The sequence below is a fragment of the Rhinopithecus roxellana genome, chromosome 10 (genome assembly GCF_007565055.1).
Source record: "Rhinopithecus roxellana isolate Shanxi Qingling chromosome 10, ASM756505v1, whole genome shotgun sequence".
Lineage (NCBI taxonomy): Eukaryota > Metazoa > Chordata > Mammalia > Primates > Cercopithecidae > Rhinopithecus > Rhinopithecus roxellana.
The window spans coordinates 22,582,088-22,606,374 of record NC_044558.1 but is presented as its reverse complement, the minus strand read 5'-3'; the positions used below and the strand labels follow the sequence as shown (position 1 = coordinate 22,606,374).

Here is a 24,287-nt window from a genome sequence, read left to right as displayed (position 1 = left end):
GCCCAGCTAATTTTTGTATTTTTAGTAGAGATGGGGTTTCATCATGTTGGCCAGGCTGGTATGAATCTCCTGACCTTAAGTGATCCATCCACTTTGGTCTCCTAAACTGCTGGGATTACAGGCATAAGCCATAGCGCCCAGCCAGGTGAAGTATTTGTTTTTCATTAAAGTAGAGTTTATTTTAGAGATCTATATCCATCACAAAGTGAGTGGTAAAATCTGTTGAGCACCTACTATGTGCCAGGAGCTGTGCTAGGTGCTTTACACACTTTTACCTCATCTAATCCTAATAAGCCTGTAAGGTGTGATCTTATTTCATGGCTGAGAAAACTTATTCTGGTCAGTTAAGTAAAAGAGACAAGATTTACTCTCATTCAGTCCATGTAACTATTTATACTCTATCTGATTCCAAAAGAGAATTTCCATGAACATAGATAAAAAGGATTTTTTAGAAGGAAATCAGAGCAAAGGAGAAATAAGGATTTTTAAAAAATCAGATAAAGCCAGAAGGTGAGCATTAAATATTGCATACTATTCTTGTCCTATACATTTGCTACAGGTAAACGGCAAATTTGGCTGAATCTCTTAGCTGTCGTTACCTAATCTGTTACTTTATTCAGACTTTAAAAGGTAGGAGCAGGCCAAGCGTGGTGGCTCACGCCACCCAGCACTTTGGGAAGCCGAGGCGGGTGGATCACCTGAGGTCAGGAGTTTGAGGCCAGCCTGGCCAACATGGTGAAACCCTGTCTCTACTTAAAATAAAAAATAAAATAAAAATAAATAAAAATCAGCCAGGCATGGTGGTGGCTGGTACTTGTAAACCCAGTTACTCCGGAGGCTGAGGTAGAAGAATCGCTTGATCCCGGGAGGCGGTGCTTGCAATGAGCTGAGATCGTGCCACTGCACTTTAGCTTGGACAACAGAGTGAGACTCAGTCTCATAAAAAAAAAAAAAAAAGTAAGGGCAAACCACTTGCTTAGAAGCACATTTACTCCTGAACTGAAATCTGAAATCTCTCCAGTGGGTCCTCAAAGAAGCTATTTATGTGGGAGTGAACCAATGTCATCCCTGGCATAAATACAGTTTAAAGCATAGTCAAAACCTACCAGTGATAAAAGAAACCTGATGCACAGCCAAAACAAGGCAACCCAGGCACAAAGGTCTCAAGAGTGGGTTTAATTCAGAATTTTTAGAGAAATGAATGGATTACTCAATTTTTGGCTTCCTCCATAAACATCTCTCAAAAACAAGATTTTGCCAGTTGGGCAATAGAGAGTTAAAGGTTGCTCTCTGACAAGTGGCTGGAGCACAGGTACTATTGCTGTTTGAGGGCAGATTCACATAATCACTGTAGCTGGAGACAGACGTGACAACCTCTTATGAAACATGAGGACACCCACCTAAGTGAAAAGCCTTTCCATCTCTTTACAGAAATGATCTTAAGAGTGCCAATTGTTAAGAGAAGATTTTCTGAAAAACAATTCTGGGGCCAGGTGTGGCATCTCACTCCTGTAATCCCAGCACTTTGTGAGGTCAAAGTGGATGGATCGCTTGAGCTCAGGAGCTCAAGACCAGCCTGGGTAACATGGTGAAACCTTGTCTCCACCAAAACAAACAAACTAACTAACAAAAAACAGAAATTAGCCAGGTGTGGTGGTGCATGCCTGTAGCCCCAGCTACTCAGGAGGCTTGGGGTGGGAGGATTGCTTGAGCCTGGGAGGTGGAGGTTGCAGTGAGCCAAGATCACGCCACTGCACTCCAGCCTGGGTGACAGAGCCAGACCCTGTCTTAGACCAAAAAAACAAACAAACAAACAAAAAACTGGATCTGTTACAACACACAAATGTGTAAAGTACCCTGCCCCACATCTATGAAGTGTGAATACTACAATTTTAGCCTGAAATTAAAAAAAAAAAAAAAAAAAAAAAAGCACCTTTATCTGGCTCCAAACTTCATACACCATATGCTTCTCATGTTTCCATGGATATGCCTCATATTTGAGTTTTTTCTGATCATTGTGTTCAAAAAGACGGGTAGGCTTAGGGACACAGACTTGGGGCAAACCTATGTTTATTCCTACACTCAAACTATAGACATTAAAGTCTCTATCTCATTTACCTTTATATAAAAGTCAAACACTGCCTTTACTAGCAACCAAGGTCACCACACAAAGGAACATATCGAAAACACAGGAGCAAAAAAGACAAAATTGGAACTGCAACCAGTAGGTATAATTAAAGTAGCCAAACTGTATTTCTACTGTGGGCACTTTCAAAAGAACATTCATGAAGTTTTAATATAGGATAGGTATACACAATTCCATATGGCTTTTGATAGCAATATATATATGGCCCCATTTTAAAATGACTTATTATTGGATTCAGGCTGTATCAGTGAGGGTACAGTAAGGAAACAGAAACCCCACACCAGATACTTGAACAGACAAGTTTTAATGTAGTATTTGCTAACTAGTAGAAGCTGGTTAATTATTTGTAGGGGCAAAAGAGGACTCTAAAGTGCACAGAAGTAGCAGGTAAAAGGCAAATACTGTCTCTAGGGTGAAGAAAAGTGAAAAAAATGAACTAAAGACCAGGAGAGGCTCTCTTCCCCTACCTCACTCCCAAGCTGAGATCAGACTTCCCTGGAGAGGCTGTGGTTTCTACAGGAACATTCAGCCTGCCATGGTGAAGAAACTTGTCCCAGGGAATAGGCCACAGAGTGAGAGACAGTTGCTTGATGGAGTGGCAGAGCTGGCACGGAAGCAGCCCATGGGAGCTGCTCCACAGTGGCTCAGGGTTGGGAGAAGGTAACCTGAGGTGCAGCTGGAGCTCCTCTGTTGGGACTGCTGGGCTTCTCTGATGTATAAAAATGGGAGACTCACAACCGTAAGTAAAGTATCTTCTTGGAGCTCTTGCTTTGCAGTGCCACTCGTGGGCCCTCATCTTCCCAGCTGGCAAAGGAAAAAGACAGTACAAGGCAAGACAAAGGATGGGTTTGGAACTGAGACCATAGGTTGATAATAGCCATCATTCACTTCTTTGGTCACTGAGCTTCCATATACATCTACATTATCTTATTTATTTATTTATTAGACAGAGTCTCATTCTGTCACTCAGGCTGGAGTGCAATGGTGCAATCTCGGCTCACTGCAACCTCCACCTCCTGGGTTCAAATGATTCTCCCGCCTCCGTCTCCCAAGTAGCTAGGATTACAGGTGCCCCACACCTGACTAATTTTTGGTATTTTTAGTAGAGACAGAGTTTCCCCATGTTGGCCAGGCTGGTCTCAAACTACTGACCTCAGGTGATCCACCCGCCTCGGCTTCTCAAAGTGCTGGGATTACAGGTATGAGCCACTGCACCCAGCCTATATCCATATTATCTAATACAACAGCTACTAGCCACATGGCTCCTAAGTACCTGAAATATGACTAGTCTGAAGTTAAATGTGCTAAGTGTAAAATACACACTGCATCTCAAAGACTAAGTACCAAAAAAGATGTAAAATATGAGTTTTTTATATCAATTCCATGCAGAAATAGTTTTTTGTTTGTTTGTTTGTTTTCTGAGACAGGGTCTCACTCTGTCACCCAGGCTGGAATGCAGTGGTGTGTTATCAGCTCACTGCAACCTCTGGCTCCTGGACTCAAGTGACCTTCCCACCTCAGCCTCCCAAGTAGCTGGAACTACTGGCATAAGCCACCATACTCAGCTAATTTCTGTGTATTTTTTGTAGAGATGGGGTTTCACCATGTTGCCCAGGCTGGTCTTGAACTCCTGAACTCAAGCTATCCACCCACCTTGGCCTCCCAAGGTGCTGGGATTACAGGCATGAACCACCATACCTGCCAATATTAAAATATAATAAAATCAATTTCAGGGCCAGGCGCTGTGGCTCATGCCTGTAATCTCAGCACTCTGGGAGACTGAGGTGGGCAGAGCATTTGAGGTCATGAGTTTGAGACCAGCCTGGCCAACATGGTGAAACCCCATCTGCACTAAAAATACCAAAGTTAGCTGGGAGTGGTGGCGGGTGCCTGTAGTCCCAGTGAGGAGGCTGAGGCAGGAGAATCTCTTGAACCTGGGAGGTAGAGGCTGCAGTGAACTGAGATTGCTGCAGTGAACCGAGACCACAGCACTGCACTTCAGCCTGGGCGACAGGAGACTTGTCTCAAAAGAAAAAAAAAAATGTTCACCTATTTTTAATGGGATTACTAGAAAATTTTAAGTTACGTATGCGGTTTTTACCCCTGGTAGTTATATCCTTTCTGAGTGGCTGGAGCAACTTTGCTTCTTTGGATAGAAAAAGTTTCTAACCTTCAACAAGTTCCATCTTGGTGAAATGGCTTTTTCAACTGCACTCCCTTCTCCCCAAGTCTAAAAGCTTTAATTCCGCTATATGTCTGGGTACTACAAACACTGCTAACCCAGGTCTCCCAACTCTCCTCACTCATATTTCAAACCAGCAGCCCAGAGGCTGATTTTGACTATGTACATTTCTGTCATCTCAACTCTCCCCTCTTCATAACCATTTTTTCTCAATGTAAACATATTTATGATACCCAATAAGTACTGAACACGTACTTGCTACATATGTCCGTCTTAACAAAAGCACTTCCACAGGAATTCATACAATAACAGATACAAAATGGTAGAGAGCAGATTAGGAAAAAATCTAGCTTCTATTACAGGTTCTGATTTTTTCGGGTTAAGCCATGCAAGCCTCAGGCCCTCTGTTTCTGCCTCTGCTGGGAGAGAGAGGGCTGAATTACTTTTTTTTTTTTTTTGAAATGGAGTCTTGCTCTGTTGCCCAGGCTGTAGTGCAGTGGTGTGATCTCGGCTCACTGCAACCTCTGACTCCTGGGTTCAAGTGATTCTCCTGCCTCACCCTCCTGAGTAGCTGAGATTGCAGGTGCATGCCACCACGACCGGCTAATTTTTGTATTTTTAGTAGAGACGAAGTTCACCATGTTGGCCAGGATGCTCTCTATCTCTTGACCTTGTGATCCGCCTGCCTCAGCCTCCCAAAGTGCTGGGATAACAGGCGTGAGCCACCGTGCCCAGCCTACTTTAGTTACTATATTCACACTAAGTCATGAAATCCTTTAGCAATTGTAATCAACTTTTTAAAAAATTAATAGAATAAAGAGTACACTACACCTATTAAAGACATTTTCTGAAACTTTTGTTTCAGGTATATATTTTATATAGCAGTTGCAGGGTAAAATGTCTTTCTTATTGAGTGTCACAGTTACGGTTTAAAAACTACTGATGTAGATACTTAAAATCCTATATAGTTTGAATTCTTATAGATTCATTTGTTCCAAAATTATTTTAAGACCAGTAATCACAAAGTATGAAATCACAACTTAATATGGAAAGTTTTATCAAAGCTAAAATTTATTTGGTGCATACTCCTATTGATACCAGGTATGTTCGCATATACCTTTTTCTTTCTCGTGTAAAAACAACCATGTGAGGTATTTTACAGGTTAAAAAAAAAAAAAAAAAAAAAACTACTTCCTTATTCAGTGTAAAGGAAGCTTACAAGCATTCCAAAATAAAAACAAACAAAAACCAGACAAGTATGTAGTCTATTTCCATTTCCTTTTATACATCCTCTATATATATCACACATTTTAGCAATAGGAGAATAGAGAACCAATTCAAACGCAAGGGAATCTTTTTTGTAGATTCTGTTGACAGATGCTCTTTAACCTAAACATTTTCTGCTCTAAGCATAAGGTACTTAACTGTTTTCAGTACGTGAAATAACTTTAAGGTAATCTAGTACTTTGAAAATTTCATTCACTTAAGAACACTTAAGCTTAAAAATAGCACTATTTTTCAGAGGCAATTTCTCAACAGAAAAAGGCAATGGTAACAGTTCAATTGATGGAAATGGTTGAAATAAAACACCTTTGAGAAAGTAGAAAAAAGGTGTAGGAACAATTCTGTAAAAACATAGCACCATTACCTCAACGAATGAGCAAATTTTACATACTGTATTTTTTTCAAACAACCTATTTTCATATTTAGTAGTTCAAGTTCCATAAGCTGTTATATTAAGCTTTCTTTCTATTTAAGAGTTCAATGCTAACATCATGTTTTTTACAAAATAAAAAACAATTTCTCAATAAACACTGACTACTAAATTGTTACAAAGAAAAATTCTTCAATACTTATTTTATTCCATATATAAGCTTTTCCCCAAAAGATATATTAATATTGCATTACAAACAAGACAGCTAATCTGGTCAAGCTGTGAATATATTTGACAAAAACATTTGATCTTCCTACTGTTTTTCATTTCTTGGATAAATTTCTTTAGCAATTAGTTCTTGTTCTAAAATCAAGTTAACCAAATACAGCCCATACAGAAATCAGATGTGAAAGCTGACTTCTATTTTTTAAAGTACCCTCTTAACTGAATGCTGCCAGCAATAACATAATCAAATTACATTTTGTGATCAAGTGCTGTGTATTACATATAGTATGTGTATATATTTTCAATGAATATCCATATAAAATGAATAAACTTAGTACCAGCATACTAAATTTAATATGATTTATTTTAAATGATTGCTGGTTCCAGATAATTAAAAACCATCAACTCTATGGCAGCAACTATAATACATATATAGTTCTTTGAAAGATGGTTTTAAAGTTATAAGAGTGGAATCTTATTTTTTAAAATACAAATGACATTTATAGCAAAAGGCTCTGTGGTTGAATAATCAGTAAATTAAAGAAAAATATCAGAGAAAGGTTTTGAAAAATAAAGCATGTTTCCTGTTAAGAGAATTGATTCTTTCCTTCCTAAAAATGTCTAATAGAAATTAAAGTGTTTAAACAAAAAGTTCCTAAAATTTCTAGAAAAAAATTAAACTTCAGTAGCAGTAATTAATAAGGTCAGACTATCATGGCAAGCTGAATATTAATCTGTTGGTGGTCAGAAGATACAACTGCTCAATTTTTAGAGAAGTAAAGTTTATTACATTTGAAACAATACAGCAGAAATCTCAAAAGTTTACTCATTAAATATAGTTTAATTCTTACAAATCTTCTTTTGAAAACACAGTTCATATATGTTGCAACCTCAGAAGTTTGAATTTGAAATTAAATATGAAGGTAGTAGTCAGAGAAGTCACATCAGAGTGCTCCGTCAAATATCCAAACAAATCAGCACATACCTCTTCTGTGATACAGGAGGAAAAAAGTGATTCTAAATATATCCAAGTGAATGCAGAAAAATACATTACTATTTGAGGCAGACCATGCTAAAATATAATTTACAATGATTAGTTTGCACTTAAGAAGGTTAATAACACATTTAAACCAATGAAATGAAGGTTAGGTTAAATTTTGTAGTATTTGCTCAGTCTCTGTACTTAAACATTAGTTCATCTGAAAAGTAAGTTTGGAAAAAAGCAAATAACCTGATACTTCTCTTTATGCTTATTATTTTCTCACTGTCATCTTAAATGCAAACAAATCAATACAGGATCAAGATTTTTACATATTAAAATGAAGACTAATGACTTGTAAAGGTAGACTGTGTACCATGTAGTACTTAATAGATGAGCTTGCAATGACCATCAACTCAATTTTTTAAATAACACCAAGATCCACAAGCCAAAATAAACATTTGATTAAAAAGTTCTGCTATTCAAGATAACTCAGTTGTCCTTTTTCTCTTTGAGATTGGGAAGGGCTGGGTCTTTAAAAACCTGAAGAGGAGTTGGTAAGAGGAAAAAAAATCCTCAATGCTTTAAAAAAACTCAACTGGTTAGAAGTCCATACAACTACTATGCTGGCATGGACACAGATGTTTCCTGTCACAGAACTGTTCACTTTCCCATAGAAGTACTTCCTCCAAGCCAACTATATAAAGATGTAAATCAGCTCACCCATGATTGAAACTGAAATGATCCTTCAAAATAGAATTAAGACACCTCACCCAAAAAGATCTTTTAAATCATTACTAGCTGAACTACTACTGGTCATAGTAGTTGGTGGCTGTGCAAAGTTCTGTGGATTAAAGAAAGGATTACCCTGCATACCAAAGGCAGATTGTCCTATCACGTTCATCTGTGTTCCCATTACTGAACTGCCCATAGCTGAAGAACCTTGAGGAGGTACAAACTGATTAAGCCACTGATTTGGTTTCTGTTGTGATAATTGGTTCATGCTAACTTTGGGTTTCTGAGGGCCAAAGAGATTATTAAGGGCAGACATATCTGTGGGTCTTTGTTGGCTCTGCTTCGCACCAGCAGGAGGAACACTCAAAGCATTGAAGTTTGGCAAAGTGGGAGGTGTTCCCAGAGTCATCTTGGTCACTCCAACTGTGCTTGGACTACTGTAGAAGTTCTGGTTTGTATTAACGGGCATGTTGAATCCTGAAGTCTGAAAGCCCATATTGGCATTTAGGCCATTTGTCAAATTTCTCTTTGTATTATCAGTTGGTGTAGAAAACATCATGCCAATGCCCATGGAAGGAATGGAAGTGAAAGTACTTGAAGCAGAAGATTTAGGGGTACTAACAGAAAGGCTGCTCAAAGATGACATATTATCCATCAATGTGTCTGTCAAGTCCTTAGTCTGAAAAATATGAGAGAATTACTTTATCTCTAAGAAATATAAAATACTTTATAATTAGTAAACATTTGACAGATTAAATCATAAAGGACAAGTTAGAATTAAGCTCAACGGTCTATACCAAATTAGCAAACTATATCCTGCAGGTCAAATACAGCCTGCCACCTGTTTTTGTATGGTTTTTACAGAGGAATATTTGCAATCGATTTGATGATGGGGAATACTAACTTTAAACTCCAATTAAGCAAAACGTTATCTCATCAAAAACAGAATCACATTCTTCTTATTCTATATTACAAAAAACACAGTAATTTCTTACTATTATTTGTATAGTTTGAATTTCATCAAAATTTTATAGGATATGTTTCCACTATTCTTAAAAAAAGTACCTAAAAAATATTCTCAATTTTGCCTCTTGGCCTGCAAAAATGTTTTTCTCAGATAAAATGTTAGTGATTAAGAGGTAACAAAAAATAATTTAAAGAAAGCTTTTAAGATAAAGCTATCTCTGAAACCAGTAACAGTGTAAACTCTCTACAAGAAGGGCCCTTATTCACTGCCATAGCACCAATACCTGGAACAGTGCCCGGAACACAGGAGAAAACAAATACTAGCCAGGTCATGCAGGTACATCTTAAACCAAGTTACACATCTAACTAACTACAATTGAAAAGACAAACATAGAAAATAACTTTAGCTCAAAAATACGTTAAGAGCATGAATATAATATTCTGATCACTTCACAGTGAACAGAGTTGAATGAGCACTATGAGTCCTAATCCTATTCCTCTAGCTTCTTCTTTGTTGGTAACAAGCATTGTCACAAAACATGGTACATTAGACAGGTTACAGCAGAGTTGGAGAATCATTTATGCCCATACTTCTTAGAAACCACACATTAAGGTATTATTTGAGATACATTTTTATACAAATACTAGTAGACTAAGTTCTATACCACCTTACTCCTTAACAGTAGTATTCTTGAAATTATGCAAAAGAAATGAACTCTGACCTGTTTAACAGTAGCAACAGGTGTGTGTACTTGGGGTTTAAGAGGCTGCTGGCTTTTCAACTTCTGTGCCTGCTCTTGTTCTTTTGCTAATTTTTGTTTTTCTTCAAGTGTAAGTGATGCCTTAAAACAAAATAAAGCAAAAAATCAACTGGCAATTTCTTAAGTCCATTTGTAAAACAAAAGTTATCTCTTCAGGTAAAGGACATCTTACTACTTCACTGAAAAGCAAACTACTCTTGTCTTGGTGATTGTCACAGTAAGCTGTATTTCAAATCACTATATAATCTAACTTTAGATAAAAACTCACAGGATCTGCGCAAAAATATTTCCAGTATGAAAATAATAATTTTTAAACTATTCATTAGAATCACCCTTTTCCAGACAATGACAATATGATTTAGTGATTTCATTCTCGAAAACTGGGAAATCTTTTTAAACTTTAATCTATCTTACCCCAAGAATATTTTAGGAACTCACAAAAAGCGAAGAAAGAATGAAACAACACACGGTTCTTTCACTGCTGATGTCTACAGCAAATTCAATGTCTTGTCTTTTATCAACTTTGCTAAACTAAAAGCTCACAATGTTCTCTTATAATTTTGTAAACGACTATGTCCAGTAGTCCTTTGGCTTTACACATACAGGTATTCACATTTATGAATGAATAGAAGAATGCCCTCAGCAGAAGTCACAAACTGACTTACAGTTTTTTTTATTGGATGCTAACCAAGAGGAAAGTATCCTATTATAGTTTAATATTCAAAATCAGAGGGGGAGCAAAATTTTAGCAAGAAATAGAGAAGAAAAAAATGTGCTCAGATTTTTCATCTACTTATGAGATGGAATCAGATCTATTTTGAAAATCCTTTTTAAATATTGTTGGTCTGCCATTAGTAAGTAATGTATACATCATATACCCCTGCTGGAATAAACCAAGAAGGGTACATCATCACTTCTGTAGTATGCCTGTCAAAAATGTACAACTTTAATCCAATTATAAGAAAACACGAGACAAACTAAATTGATGGCCATGCTACCAAATAGCTGACCAGTACTCTGTGAAAGTGTCAAAGTGAAAATCTGATGGACTGTAAAATTTGACACTATGAAATGACAGAAGATGAGGTTGCTAGGCTCAAAAAGAATGGAAAGAGTTTGGAACTCAAACTGTTGGGAATGTAGTGAGTGGGACAGAAATTAAAATACTGACGAGCAACAATCAGAGACAGCCTAAGGTAGCTGGACAGCACCAATCTATAGTAGAAGCCATCAACACAGGAGGAGAAGCAGAGAAGACAGACAGTGAGATTCACCAAGGAGTGTGACTGGCAAAGTGCAAGAGAAAGGACAAAGGAGACAAGGAGTCTATAAATATTACCTTGTAGCAAGTCAAGTAATAATGGAAGCTAAAAATCTTAAGTACATTTATTTTCAAAATGGGTTAGGGTCATGTTTAACTGATAAAGGAATTTCAGAAAGATAATTACAAATGTTTCTTGTTAAGCTGCTGAACAGCATTTCCCAACAAAAATCTGTGGTTTACAGGAAGTCCTGTAGTATAAATAAGAGGGCTGACAGAACAATAAGGAAACTCACTCTTTTATGTTTATTCTGTAACCCGTCCTCTTTATTTTCGGACTCACTGCCAGTCAGAAGGTCTGCTCCAATGTTGTTAAAAACCTTGTCAATTTGCTGAAATAGAAAAATGTCAATAATTTAAATTAGTTCAATAAAAATGTGATTTTGTTGCTTAAAGATTAAAAGCCCTCCAAATGAAGCACTTTCTACAAAAATTAAGTATCTTCTTACCTGATTCCCAGTATTTGTAACTTTTGCCTCCTCAGAAACATTCATTTGATTTCCTATGTCCAAAGATCTGTAGGAGAGTTGAATTATGACAAAACAACAAAAAGAAATGAATAGTTTTAAATACTCATGCTAAAAATTATTTATCCACATGGAATTTATTAGACTCCAATTAAACTGTGGTTTCATTCTTTAAGAAGAGTCATCTTTTCCATTATTTTCTACTGTTAATGATTGCTTGCCCTCAAAATAACATTTGTATGTAAGCCCATTTCTTAAACTCAACATTTGGGATTTACTGGAGAATTTATTCAAGGTGTCATAAAACCAGTCAAGCATGGCTCTTATCAAAGAGCTTAACATCTCACTGCAAGACAAGATATGATATGGGGAATTTAATGTGATTAAGTTCTGAGTCTGTACTAACATGAATGCTATAATCACTAACAATGAATGCTATAATCACTGTTATGTGAGCCAGATCTATGTCCTGAGAAACAGGTAAGATTTAGATAGAAGGAAGAAAAAGGAAGGGTTCATTTCCCAAGTCAAATATAAATACTTGGTATTAAAAATTGATCTCTACCTATAATGCATTTTAAAAATTATTTCTCCAGATTTTTATGTTAACATAGTCAATCCATCAACCACCACATACATACACACTATAGAATACTTCAAGCATACAAAGGGCTATTTCACCTACTTCTATACCATGTGTATTTACTTTAAGTCTTCATCTTGTGGGTAGAAGCTAAAGAGTTTCTACTTGGGGACCTTGTTCATGATTTATATCAACTTTACTGATTTTTAGATGTTTTTTGGTTCAGAATTAAACTTTAACAGGTATCCTAAATTCATGTGTTTTACTCTGGAGCAAAGAATACAGTGGGGCTTTGATTTTAATAACCTGGATTCAACAGTCAACGATTTCCATCTTTGCCTTCTTGTTTGAATACTAGTTTTCTGCAAATAATTTAGAAAATCCTCCCTAAAAATAAAAAGAGGTGAATGTCGTGATGCTAAATATGAAATGAATGTTCTATAAATGTTTCTGGGGCTAGAGAAAAGAGAATGAAAAAAAATAAAAATACTAGAAGTTCATAAATTCAAAAAACTTTCGTAAGTGGTGCTTTTAGTTTTCATCAACCTGAGTTTACAATGCTAGTGGCTACTGCTGACAAGGGATTTCTCAGAAACAGAATTTTCTTTATGTAGGTAAAATGTTAAAATTATATCATATTGAACTTCTGTACTCAGAAGTGATACTAGATTTTTCAACCACATTGTATTTTAATTCAGTTCAACTTATTAATGCGATGGTAAATTTTGAAATGTTTTACACAGGGTCAAATTTAAATCCAGTAATTTTTCTATTCCATATTCCAGAAAATCAATCATAAGACAACTATAATCTCACTCCTGGACCACATATAATTCATGTGCAACCTACTTACTTCTGCTGTTCTTGCATTATATGAAGTTGCTCCAGTTTAGTCTTATGTTCAGACTCCAATCTATTAAGCATCTCTTTTATGACGGAAATGAAAGAATTGAACTGGTATAATGAGAAATTGATATGGTTACAATGTTTCAAGTTAGCAGCAAATGTAATCAATTAAGATAATTCATTAAGTTAATCATAATATTCTCAATTTTTACCAGTAGAATAGGATCCAGTCACAGCACTGATATTCACTAAGAATGATACATTTAAATTCAGGATATCATAGCAAGCTTTTATAATATCTTTGTATTAAAGTTCCAGAAAACACGTCTCAATAATGAGTTTTATATCCTGAGTTGCTTAATTGCTATTATTCAGGGGCCTTGTATAAATTCACCCATAGCAGTTATATATTGATCTTCTGGGATAATTCAAAATTAAACATCTGAATATGTGCCGAACTAGAAATAATCCATTTAATATGCATAGAAAATTCCTGCTTATTCAGATTGCAATGACATATCTGGCTGAAATAAATCTTGTTTTCTGACAGTCGAAATATTAAACGTACATAATCCAACTTTCAAATAATTAAATTTCATAAAGCATACCTAGCACTATTAATATAGTTTAAGCTTTGGCTAACTTTGGTCAACTGCTGTTCATTCATCCCTATGGTACTTCAGGATCATCATAAACAACTTATTTGAATAACACCATATGTTACAGGAAGAATCTAGAAATGGCTCTCCTCCTTTCCCCAAATCTTATAATTACATCTTTGTGTTGAGTGTTTATACATACACTATTTTATTAATCCTCACAACTCTTCAAAGTAGGTTCACTAATATTTCTAATCTACAAATGAGGCAACTCAGGCTCAATGAGAGGTAAAGCAACTCAGAGATGCTAGAGAGCTCATATGGCAGAGTTAGAATTCATCCTAAGCCTGGTTCCAAAGTCTGCACCCTTTTCTACTACATTACACTGTCTTTTACCATGCTGTATCAGCAGCAGCTTCTTCATCTTATGAGAAAGTCAAAAGGCATGTTTCCAAAGCAGTTTACTATGACTGACTTTCCAGTGATTAGGGTTCCTAAAACTTTTTATTGAAGTATAATATACTAACAGAAAAGTATACATGTTAAAGTGCACAGACAAAAAAAAAAAAAAAACAAAAAAAAAAACAAAACCACAATCCACACAAATTGAACACATCCAATGTAACTAGTAGCCAGATAAAGAAACAACATTGGTCCAGGCACATGGCTCACACCTGTAGTCCCAGCACTTTGGGAAGCCAAGGCAGGAAGATCACTTGAGCCCAGGAGTTTGAGACCAGCCTGGGCAACATGGAGAGACCACGTCTCTACAAAAAATACAACAATTAGCCAGGAGTGGTGGTACATGCCTGTAGTCCTAGCTATTTGGGAGGCTGAGGTGGGAGGATCACTTGAGCCCAGGAGGTCAAGGATGCAGTGAGCTGAGATTGTGCCACTGCACTCCAGCCTGGGAGACAGACTGAGACCCCGTCTCAAAAAACAAAAACAAAAACAAAGTAAAATCATTGTCAACATCCCAGAGGCTTCCTTATACCCGCTTCCAGTCATTTTTCACCCTCACACCCTTTGGGTAAACTTTATTCTGACTTCTAGCAGCATAGCTTAGACTGCTGTACTTTATATAAATGGATCATTCAGCAGATCCTCTTCTATGCCTGGCTTCATTCACTCAACATGTTTGTGAGATTCATCCATATTGTTAAATGTTTGTGCAGGAAAGAGTTAACATTGTAGACATAAACTGCTATCCTTGAAAACTCCTGCTTGCAAAATTGGCCTTTAGCTGGTGTCTGGGAACTCAGATTTCAGAAAAGTTCCTATTATTAATGGTAACAGTGGCTTACTTGCCTAAACTGTGTGTACAAAGAATATGTTCTATGCTGAACACTTGCTTTCCTTCTGGGAGTTTGGAATTTGAGTACATGCCAGGCAGAGGGTGTTACTTCCTCAGCCCTCATTGAAAACTCTGGACACTGAGTCTCATCTAATGAGTTTCTCTGGTTGGCAACATTTCACACCGATTATCACAAGTCATTACAAGAGGAATCCTGTGTGATTTCAATGGGAAAAGACTCTATAGGCTTGTGCCTGGTTTCCCTAGACTTTGTCCTATGAACCTTTTTCCCTTCCTGATTTTGCTTTATATTTTTTCACCATAATAGAGCACAGCCTGAGCATAACTCTATGCTGAGTCCTGTGAGTCCTTCTACTGAATCATCTATTCTGGGAGTGGTCTTAGGAACCCCCCTCAAACACAAGTTATTGATTATTCAGTGGACTGCTGCAGGGCATTTGCTGTTTTTTATTCAAATGTTGAAAATGTATTTTCCTAAGTTACTTATCTTTGTCACTTAATGTATAATATACTTAAATCATCTTAAATCAGAAAGGAACTACGAAGGCAGTCTTAAATTAGAAACCCTGACCATGAAACAAATGGGAAGGCAGATCACATCCATGCTAAACTACTGTAAAATACAAGAAGACAGGAATCAAAATGTTTGTTGATGAAAATAGCCACCCCCCCAACAAAACAAAACAAAAAACAAAAACAAACACTAAGCTGAAGTAAATCAACACAACATTTCAAATGGAATTAGAGACAGGGTCTTGCTTTGTCATCCAGGCTGGAGTGCAGTGGTGCAATCTCAAATCACTGCAACCTCCGCCTCCCAGGCTCAAGCAATCCTCCTCCCTCAGCTCCCTCTAGTAGCTGGGACTACAGGCGCACACCACTACACCTGGCTCATTTTTGTATTTTTATAGAGATGGGGTTTCACCATGTTGCCCAGGCTGGTCTCAAACTCCTGAGCTCAAGTGATCCACCTAACCCTTCCCTCCCAAAGTGTTGGGATGACAGGAGTGAGCCTATATATCCTAAAATAAGCATTTGGGAATATTTAAAAACACACTAAATCAGAAACATGAGAACTAAGAACAGAAATGACAAAAAGTTGAAGACTGTTTTAGGCATATTATCCTATTCCTCCCCAATATTCACTGTCTCCCTTCTTTGCCCACCCTAACCTCAACTCTGCTATCCAAGATACGAAGAAATTACCAAACAAAAAATTAAAATCTAGGGAGCGAGCGTGGTGGCTCATGCCTGTAATCCCAGCACTTTGGGAGGCCAAGGCAGGCAGATCATTTGAGATTCGGAGTTTGAGACCAGCCTGGCTAACACGGTGAAACCCCGACTCTGCTAAAAACACAAAAATTAGCCAGGCATGGTGCCTCACGCCTGTAATCCCAGCTATTCGGGAGGGTAAGGCATGAGAATTGCTTGAACCCAGGAGGCGGAGGTTGAAGTGAGGTGAGACGGCACCACTGCACTCCAGCCTGAGTGACAGGACGAGACTCCATCTCAAAAAAAAAAAAAAAAAAAAAAAAAAATTAAAACCAAGGAACGAATTTTCAAAGACTTACTCTATTACTTCAAATGAAATGTTTGTTCTGATTAGTTTTACAAATTTCTCTGCCTCCCAAAACTCTGCTCGCTCAGCACTCTCCCCAATGCCAAAAGCTCTCAACTTCCAGCTTTCTGCTTCCCTCATTGCTGTAATTCACTTTTGGTTCTAAATCCTCCCTGCCTATCCATCTCTGATGCTCTCAGTTAAACAGTAACCCAACTCAGGCTTTTCCATTATATTTCATTAAATACTAGTTCTGTTGTGAACAAAAATGACTCGTCTACTCTGTACCTCAATTTTCTCTCAATTCAATAAATATTTTTGGTTCTGTCATTGCACTAAGTGCTGGGGCTATAATGAAGAATAAGCTCTAATAACCTTTGAGGAATTTCTAATCTTCAGGAAGAATCAGTCACATAAGAACACAGCTGTGACAAACAGCGATAGAGGTATGCAGAGAGACAATTCCACAATATTCTTTGGATACATTATTCCTTAGCTCAAACATTTACCACACCTTGAAAGTGCAAATACCTAAACCAGACAGACATTTTAAGTCTACCTATTCTAGTCTCAATGTACCTTTCTCATTCTCCTACTGTATTATATATATCTCCCAATCAAATTGAATTATTTCTTCCAAGTGGAATACAGACTCCTAAAATGGTCCTCAATTATCTCTTCCTCCTGCCATTCATGCCCTTGTGGAATCCCCTATCTTTGAGTGTGGGCTGAACCTGTGACTTGCTTCTAAAGTAACAGACTATGGCACAGGTGATGGGATATCACTTCCTTGAATACAAGAGACTGTAATTTCAGTCTTGCTAGCAGACTCTCTCTTGCAGGCTTTGATGAAACAAGTTGCCATGTTGGAAAGGCCCATGTGGCTAGGAACTGACAGTGGTATCCAGCTAATAGCTAAGAATGGAGGCCCTAAGCACAACAGCCCAAAAGGAACCGAAGCTTGCCAACAACCATGTAAGTGCACTTAGAAGCAGATCACTCTGTAGCTGGGCCTTGAATGAACCCCAAGTTCTTGACTATAGACAGCACTGTGAGAAACCCTGAGCAGGGAATCCAACTATGCCATGTCCTGGCCTGACCCACAGAAGCTGTGAGATAATAAATTTGTGTTGCTTTAAACCCCTAAGTTTGTGGTGATTTGTTCTGTAGCAATCAATAAATAATGAATATACTCCCCAAACACATTCTATAACTTTGTTCTTCATTCATGTCAATTTTCCAGCCCTAGATTTAAAGTAGTCCCAAATCCTACATATTTTTCAACATCCTGCTCATTTACTATTTATCAATGAAGTCACCCCACAAACTTTCTTCATTTAGTTCTGTGGCATATTTTACCCCCACCTTTTTTTTAACCAATCTTTATAATATATTTATATATCTAATGCCAAGAAAACAGTAAGCTCAATAAAATGAATAAAGCACAAAAATACTCCTACCTGATTAAGATTAAGATTGTTTTCAATACTCAGGGGAATAAGATGAGGCAATACTTTTCCAGCCAGCTGCTCTTTGGTGATTCCCAACTTCTTATGAGTAAAAGTACATTTGTAAATACCTGATGGAAAAGAATGTGACAAATTGCCTAAGTTAACACCATCAATTCATAGAAATCATGAAAATAATATATGTATACGAAATCCCTTGATAATCTGTGTAGTACAAATTTTTTCCAATCAATGCCTAGAATAATGATGTTCTTACATATGAATCAGAATGATTTCAGCCTTTATCATCAGGCCAGATTTAAACACCACGACATATTTATCCTGTGTTCTTTTGGTTTAGGAGCACATTTAATGACAGTATAACATTAGAAGCTTATCAGAACCATGTTCAATTCTTATTGTGCAGCAGTAAAGTTACAGAATGGCCTTTTATTCTGAAACATCTAAATATATACTTCAGAAATCATACTCAAGGCATCTATTTTAAAGGGTGTAAATCAAAATGTAAGTCCTACACCTTTATCCACTTCTTCAGCAAATCAAACTCAACATGTCTGAAATTTAATAACTGAATTCAACTCCACAAAATCCTTCCCTATTGTCTCACCTATTTACTCAATCTTCAATACTCCACTTGTTACAGCTATCCACAAAGCCTTCATTTGGTAAACTGAGTACATTTTCTCCTCATTCTCTGAATGCCTTTGAGTTCCAAGTGTTTTGTACATAATCCAAAGCTTTGTGAAATACCATCTGCCATTATTCTGTTAATGTGCACATGACTTATATACCCAAAGGGTAACTTTACTGGGCACTGACTAAATGCTTATTTGCTGAGCACTGTGTTTGTTACTTTCCCTTTGTTTCAGTGAATTCTCACAAGAATCCTAAAATGACGTTAGTCTCATCCTCATTGGATAAACTTTTCAAAGTCACCTCAGGAACTGACAGAGCCAGGATTAGAGCCAGGGCTTGAATTTCTACTATGCCAAACTCCTGCTCAAAAAGACATTTTTTTTTTTTTTTGTTTTGAGACAGGGTCTTGTCCTGTTGCTCATGCTGGAATGCAGTGACACGATAATAGGTCCCTGCAGCTTCAACCTCCCTGGCTCGTGTGATTCTCCCACCTCAGCCTCCCAAGTAGCTGGGACTACAGGCACAAGCTACCACACCCAGCTAATTATTGTATTTCTAGTAGAAACGGGGTTTTGCCATGTTGCTCTGGCTGGTCTTGAACTCTTGGGCTCAAGTGATCTGCCCACCTCAGCCTCCCAAAGTGCTGGGAATACAGGTGTCAGCCACTGCACCCAGCCAAGAAGACAAACTTCTTTCTGCACAAAAGATTCATGCAATATCCCTAGAGTACCTTCTATGTCTACAGAGGTCCACAATAAATACTTCCTAACCATTCCCACAAATACTTACTGAGCAGTTTCTACAGGCCAAGCACTATATTAGGTGTTAAGAATACATGGATGAATAATATAGTTTTTCTTAAATATTAACAAAGAACCAGGCCGGGCACGGTGGCTCACGCCTGTAATCTCAACACTTTGGGAGGTCGAGGCAGGCAGATCACAAGGTCAGGAGTTCAAGACCAGCCTGGCCAAGATGATGAAACCCTGTCTCTACAAAAAATACAAAAAAATTAGCCAGGCGTGGTGGCAGGTGCCTGTAATTGCAGCTACTCAGGAGGCTGAGGCAGAGAATTGCTTGAACTCAGGAGGCGGAGGTTGCAGTGAGCCGAGATGGCACCACTGCACTCCAGCCTGGGCGATAGAGCAAGACTCCGTCTCAAAAAAAAAAAAAAAAAATTAACAACCTTGAATTAAATAAAAATGAACTTGTTAACGTTTTAGTGACTCTATAGCTATGCCTGCTATAGTGCAGCAGACCCCTGGCATTTCCAGATTGGACTTTCATAACTTTAACTATATATAAATGATTTCAGAGTTTCTTAGTAATTTGTAATTATGCTGACAGCACACAATGTCCTATAAGGTTAACATGCTTCATCAGCATATCAGCCACAAAATATATTAGAAAACCAGCTCCTACCACTTATCACTTGCATGATCTTGAATCAGTTATTTCACATCTCTGAGCCTCAGTTTCCTTGTAAAATAGAAACAATAGTACCTATTTCATTGAATTTGGGGAAGAATAAAATAAGGTAATGCAGAGAAAATACTTTGCCTCTTACAAACTGAGTATCAAATAAACCTCAGGTATTACTACTAAGACCAGTATCAGCATTTCTAGTAGCTTTGTTTGCCTCTCTCACTTTGCACCACTTTACGGGGAAAACTAGCTATCATGATATTTGTAAAGCTAGAATTCTTAAACATCTTATTTCTTTATAAATATCAAGATCCTACTGCTTTTGCTAAACTTAAAGAGAAAGGTTGTATTATGACATTTATCTCATCATTCTTCAATTATGAAATGCTGTATACACGAAAGGAGAGTATAATGGTTTTATAGATTGGAAAATTTATTTGCATGATAAAACAGCATCAAATGACATTAAATTTTCAGCTACCTAAAATTCCCATGAGGACTGCAGGTTCCTTGGATGGAATTTGTTGTAAGAAGGGTAGGATATCATCAAGTACAAACCACTTATCCAAGTATTCCAAAATCTTTCCTAAGCACACTAATGAATTTACACGAACCTATTAAAAGAGGTAAATTGCATTAGTCATTTAAAGTTTCCAAAATCTAGAACAAAATATTTAAGTGCAAACTTAATCTTCATATAAATATGTTAAAGTCTCAAGAACAAAAGTAGATTTAGAAGCTCTCATTCTTTATTAACATAGGAAATTCACTTATTTACTAATTTTCCTGGTTTGTCTCACAAATAATTTATGACTGCTTTACCAGGTCACCAGTGAGATAAAGACAAGGAATGACTACAATTTTGTAACATTTCAAAGTGATTAGGATTTGAGAAACTTTTACTACATATGTGTTACTATCATAAGAACACTCCTTTGGGGACATTTGAATAATAAAAAGGACTACATTCTTTGCACCAAGTGATCAAGTTCACCCACATTCCAGTATTTTACTGTAAGTTAGGTTCAGTTCATTCTTAAACTAAATATTTTAACATGTGAAGGTATCCATATATTTGTTTTCTATTTCTAAATATACAGTTATTAAGACCTCTTATTTAGAAGCTTTTATCAAAATTCCATATTTACTTGACTATTTGATAAACACATCATACCCTACTTCTATTTGGAATTTCTTAAGATAGAATATCTTTAAGTCAGGACCATAGTATTAACAAAACTCCAGTTTTCAAAAAAAGTTAAACAAGAAAGGCAGAAAATAATTTTGTTGGCTAAAAAAGCACCATAGTTCTACAGGAAAAATGGGGAAATTTTTCCATTTCTAAAAAATAGCATACAATTGTTTTCTGAAATTCAAACACAAGAGATATTATAAATTCAAAAAGGTATCTGAATGCTCTACTTGTACTCATAATCAGTTTTATAAAAGGAACAGCTGCATTCTACTGAGATATATATATATTAAGCAAAACTGAAAATACTTATTTACTTTTATGATATATAAAATATTAGTCATGTAAGTAATGAATAAATATAGCTCTTGGAGCATTTTACCTAACTCTGTAGAATTTTTAAAAATTTTATTTTCAGGGAAGAGTATTAAGATACAATTCTAACTAATGATTCAGGAATTTCCTAATTAGAAATTTAAACTTTTAGAGATATAGGACTATGAATACAATTTAGGAATTCCTATTTGCCACTCTGAAGGTAGGCAGAAACACTGAAAGTGCTATCCAAAATCCACTTAAAAGGTGACATATAAAATATAAATCCATTCCTAGTTACTGTTCTAAATATAATTACATTCATTACAACTTCTTGTAAAACAACACGCCTTAAGGGCCAGTTGGCATCTTAAAAAGAAACATAAATATCACTGGGCAGCAATTCACATCATTTAAGTATCCATGCTTCCCATTTCTACATACCCCTGCCTGCATATGCTCAGAACTGAACTAGAACAGGTACTCTTGTTTTGCTTTGGTTTTGGTTTTGGATTTTTTTTTTGTTTGTTTTTTTTGGGGGGGTGGTGCTTGCTCTGACACCTAGACTGGAAGGCAGCGGCACAATCACAGCTCATTGCAGCCTCAACCTCTTGGTCTCAAGTGATCCTCCCGCCATGCCACCACACCCAGCTAAATTTTTTTATTTTTAGTAGAGACGAGGTCTCATTGTGTTGCTCAGGCTGGTCTTGAACTCCTGAGCTCAGGATTCACCCGCCTCAGCTTCCCAAAGTGTTGGGATTAAAGGCATGAGCCACCACGTCCGGCCTACAACATGTACTTTGAGAAAATGTATGTTAAAATAAATTTATGCTGCCATAAAATAAGGTATATAGTATGATTATAACATCTTCTAAAGGGCATTTTGAAAACTAAATGTTAAGCTGTATATTACTACCATCTATTTTGAAAATTCAATCATAAAATTAAGAATTTCAGAGAAAACAGCTATTCTTAATGATAGTGAAAAGACTCAGAGGGGCACAGTGACTTTTCAAGGTCACAGGGGTTGTTAGTAACAAAGTGAGAATGAGAACTAAAGCTTCTTGACTTTATTTCATTTCATGCTTGTTTGTTTCAGTAATGATTTGTTTTTCTACTTTGATGTTACATTTTCCATTTCAAAGCCTTTCAACCAAGAAACATAAACTAAAATAGATTCAATGGCTATAAGATAAAATCATATCATTCAAATTGCTTTTGCCTATAATTTTATTAAGCTGTTTATTTTTATTTAAATTCACATTCCATCAGATAAAGATGGGATTTCCAGAGAACCAGCTTTACAAAATGCAAATTTAATAATATGCCCATTATCAAAAATCAATATAAAGAACTGGTTAGGCAAAAGAGAACATTTCTCCCTCTTTAAAGCTGCTATTTTGAAGACAGCATTCAAAATTACTTCTATAAAGAAGTATCAATGTGATAAACTATTATATTTAGTGTTAGAGAAAAGGTTGGGGACATTTATTGCTTTCAATATGAGATAATGAAAACTTTGTTATCAATTCTACCTTCCTTGACTAACAAGTAACTGAATGTTAAAATTTTGTATTCAAAGAAGGCATCTATTCCCTTGGTCTACATTTTTTAGTACAACTGTTTCTCCTACTTGTATTCATATTAACTTATTGCTTTATTGTACTCTACTTTTTTAAAAAGTAAGCCAGTCAGTAAGAAATAAGAGATTTACAGACCAATAACTAAAAATAAAGGCTATTTATAAAAGGAAACTATTCAACAAGTTTTTAGGCTTAGATACCAAGTTAAACTCTCATATTTTTAAACTAACAAAAAAAAATTGAGTTAAAGCAGAAAAGAATTAAGAAAAAAATAATCACCCAACTTTTTCACTGAAACACTCAAAGTAAAGGGACGGCAAGTAAGGTTAGGAATGCAATATTATAAATTATGTATCAAAGAAAACAGCTCATTTTCACAGTACTATATACAGGTTATCTATAGCCAAGATGAAATACATCAGAATTCTATAAAAGGGTTATTAAGCAATAAGAAAATGATTTAAAGCACTGACAAGTGAAAGAAAAACAAAAATTAATATGCAATTACTTACAGCAAGGGAAGACGTTTGTAGACAGGCATTTTTAATTCTTGGTATCAAAGCATTTTTCATGGATGGGTAGTCTATAAGATTTGCAAAGGTTGGAATGATGTTTAGACAGAGCTCCTATCAAGAAAGTAAACTGAATCAATATTAGGGAAAGACTCATCTTTTCTCTCAGATATTATAAAGTTTTGCATTTGCATGCCTAAACTGTCATACAGTTTGAAATAAATTTTCATATATATTATTTGGTCCTTTCAATAACTCTTTGAAAAATGGATGAATAGTTATAATCACTTTTCAGTTTTATAGCTGAGAAAAAAGCTCAGAAGACATTACTCAAAGTCATACTAGGTCATAATAACTAGTGCATAATACCCAAACTCCCTGATCTCATTCCTAATCTCTTTCTTTGATAACACAAGTCCTCATTTACGTTTAAATAACAAGAACACGTAAGTTTTGCTATCTTTCATAACAAGAGAAAATCAAGTATGAAATCATGTAAAAATACTCCTCTCAAGTAATTCTCTTAGCTGTTACATATATCCATATGATAAAATACAAACACTTTTTAAAAAAATATATTGAAAAGAGTGTTTAAATTTTTTTTTTCTTGAGACAGGACCTTGCTCTGTCACCTACACTGGAGTGCAGTGACGCAATCATAGCTCACTGCAGCATCAGCCTCCCAGGATTGTGCGATCCTCTGGCCTCAGCCTCCTGAGCAGTTGGGACTGCAGGTACATGCTGCCACGCTCAGCTAATTATTATTATTATTATAATTATTATTTTTTTTGAGACGGAGTTTTGCTCTTGTTGCCCAG

At 36.3% G+C, this 24,287-nt stretch overlaps 1 protein-coding gene across 5 annotated transcripts in view; it reads right to left on the bottom strand.

Moving 5' to 3' along the window:
- Positions 1 to 5,381: 5,381 nt before the first annotated feature.
- SCYL2 (SCY1 like pseudokinase 2) overlaps positions 5,382 to 24,287 on the bottom strand; it is a 73,359-nt gene continuing 54,453 nt past the window's right edge. For 4 of the 5 annotated variants that reach the window (XM_030938867.1, XM_030938868.1, XM_030938870.1 and 1 more), the window contains exons 11-18: positions 23,470 to 23,583; positions 20,349 to 20,481; positions 17,798 to 17,916; positions 12,873 to 12,973; positions 11,419 to 11,485; positions 11,206 to 11,301; positions 9,610 to 9,729; positions 6,171 to 8,600 (exon numbers count right to left, since the gene is read on the bottom strand). In XM_030938867.1, coding sequence (XP_030794727.1) covers positions 7,956 to 8,600; positions 9,610 to 9,729; positions 11,206 to 11,301; positions 11,419 to 11,485; positions 12,873 to 12,973; positions 17,798 to 17,916; positions 20,349 to 20,481; positions 23,470 to 23,583 — 1,395 coding nt within the window. In that variant the 3' untranslated portion in view covers positions 6,171 to 7,955. Of the gene's footprint in view, positions 8,601 to 9,609; positions 9,730 to 11,205; positions 11,302 to 11,418; positions 11,486 to 12,872; positions 12,974 to 17,797; positions 17,917 to 20,348; positions 20,482 to 23,469; positions 23,584 to 24,287 lie in introns of all 5 variants that reach the window. The other variant, XM_010383570.2, reaches the window with a different exon arrangement.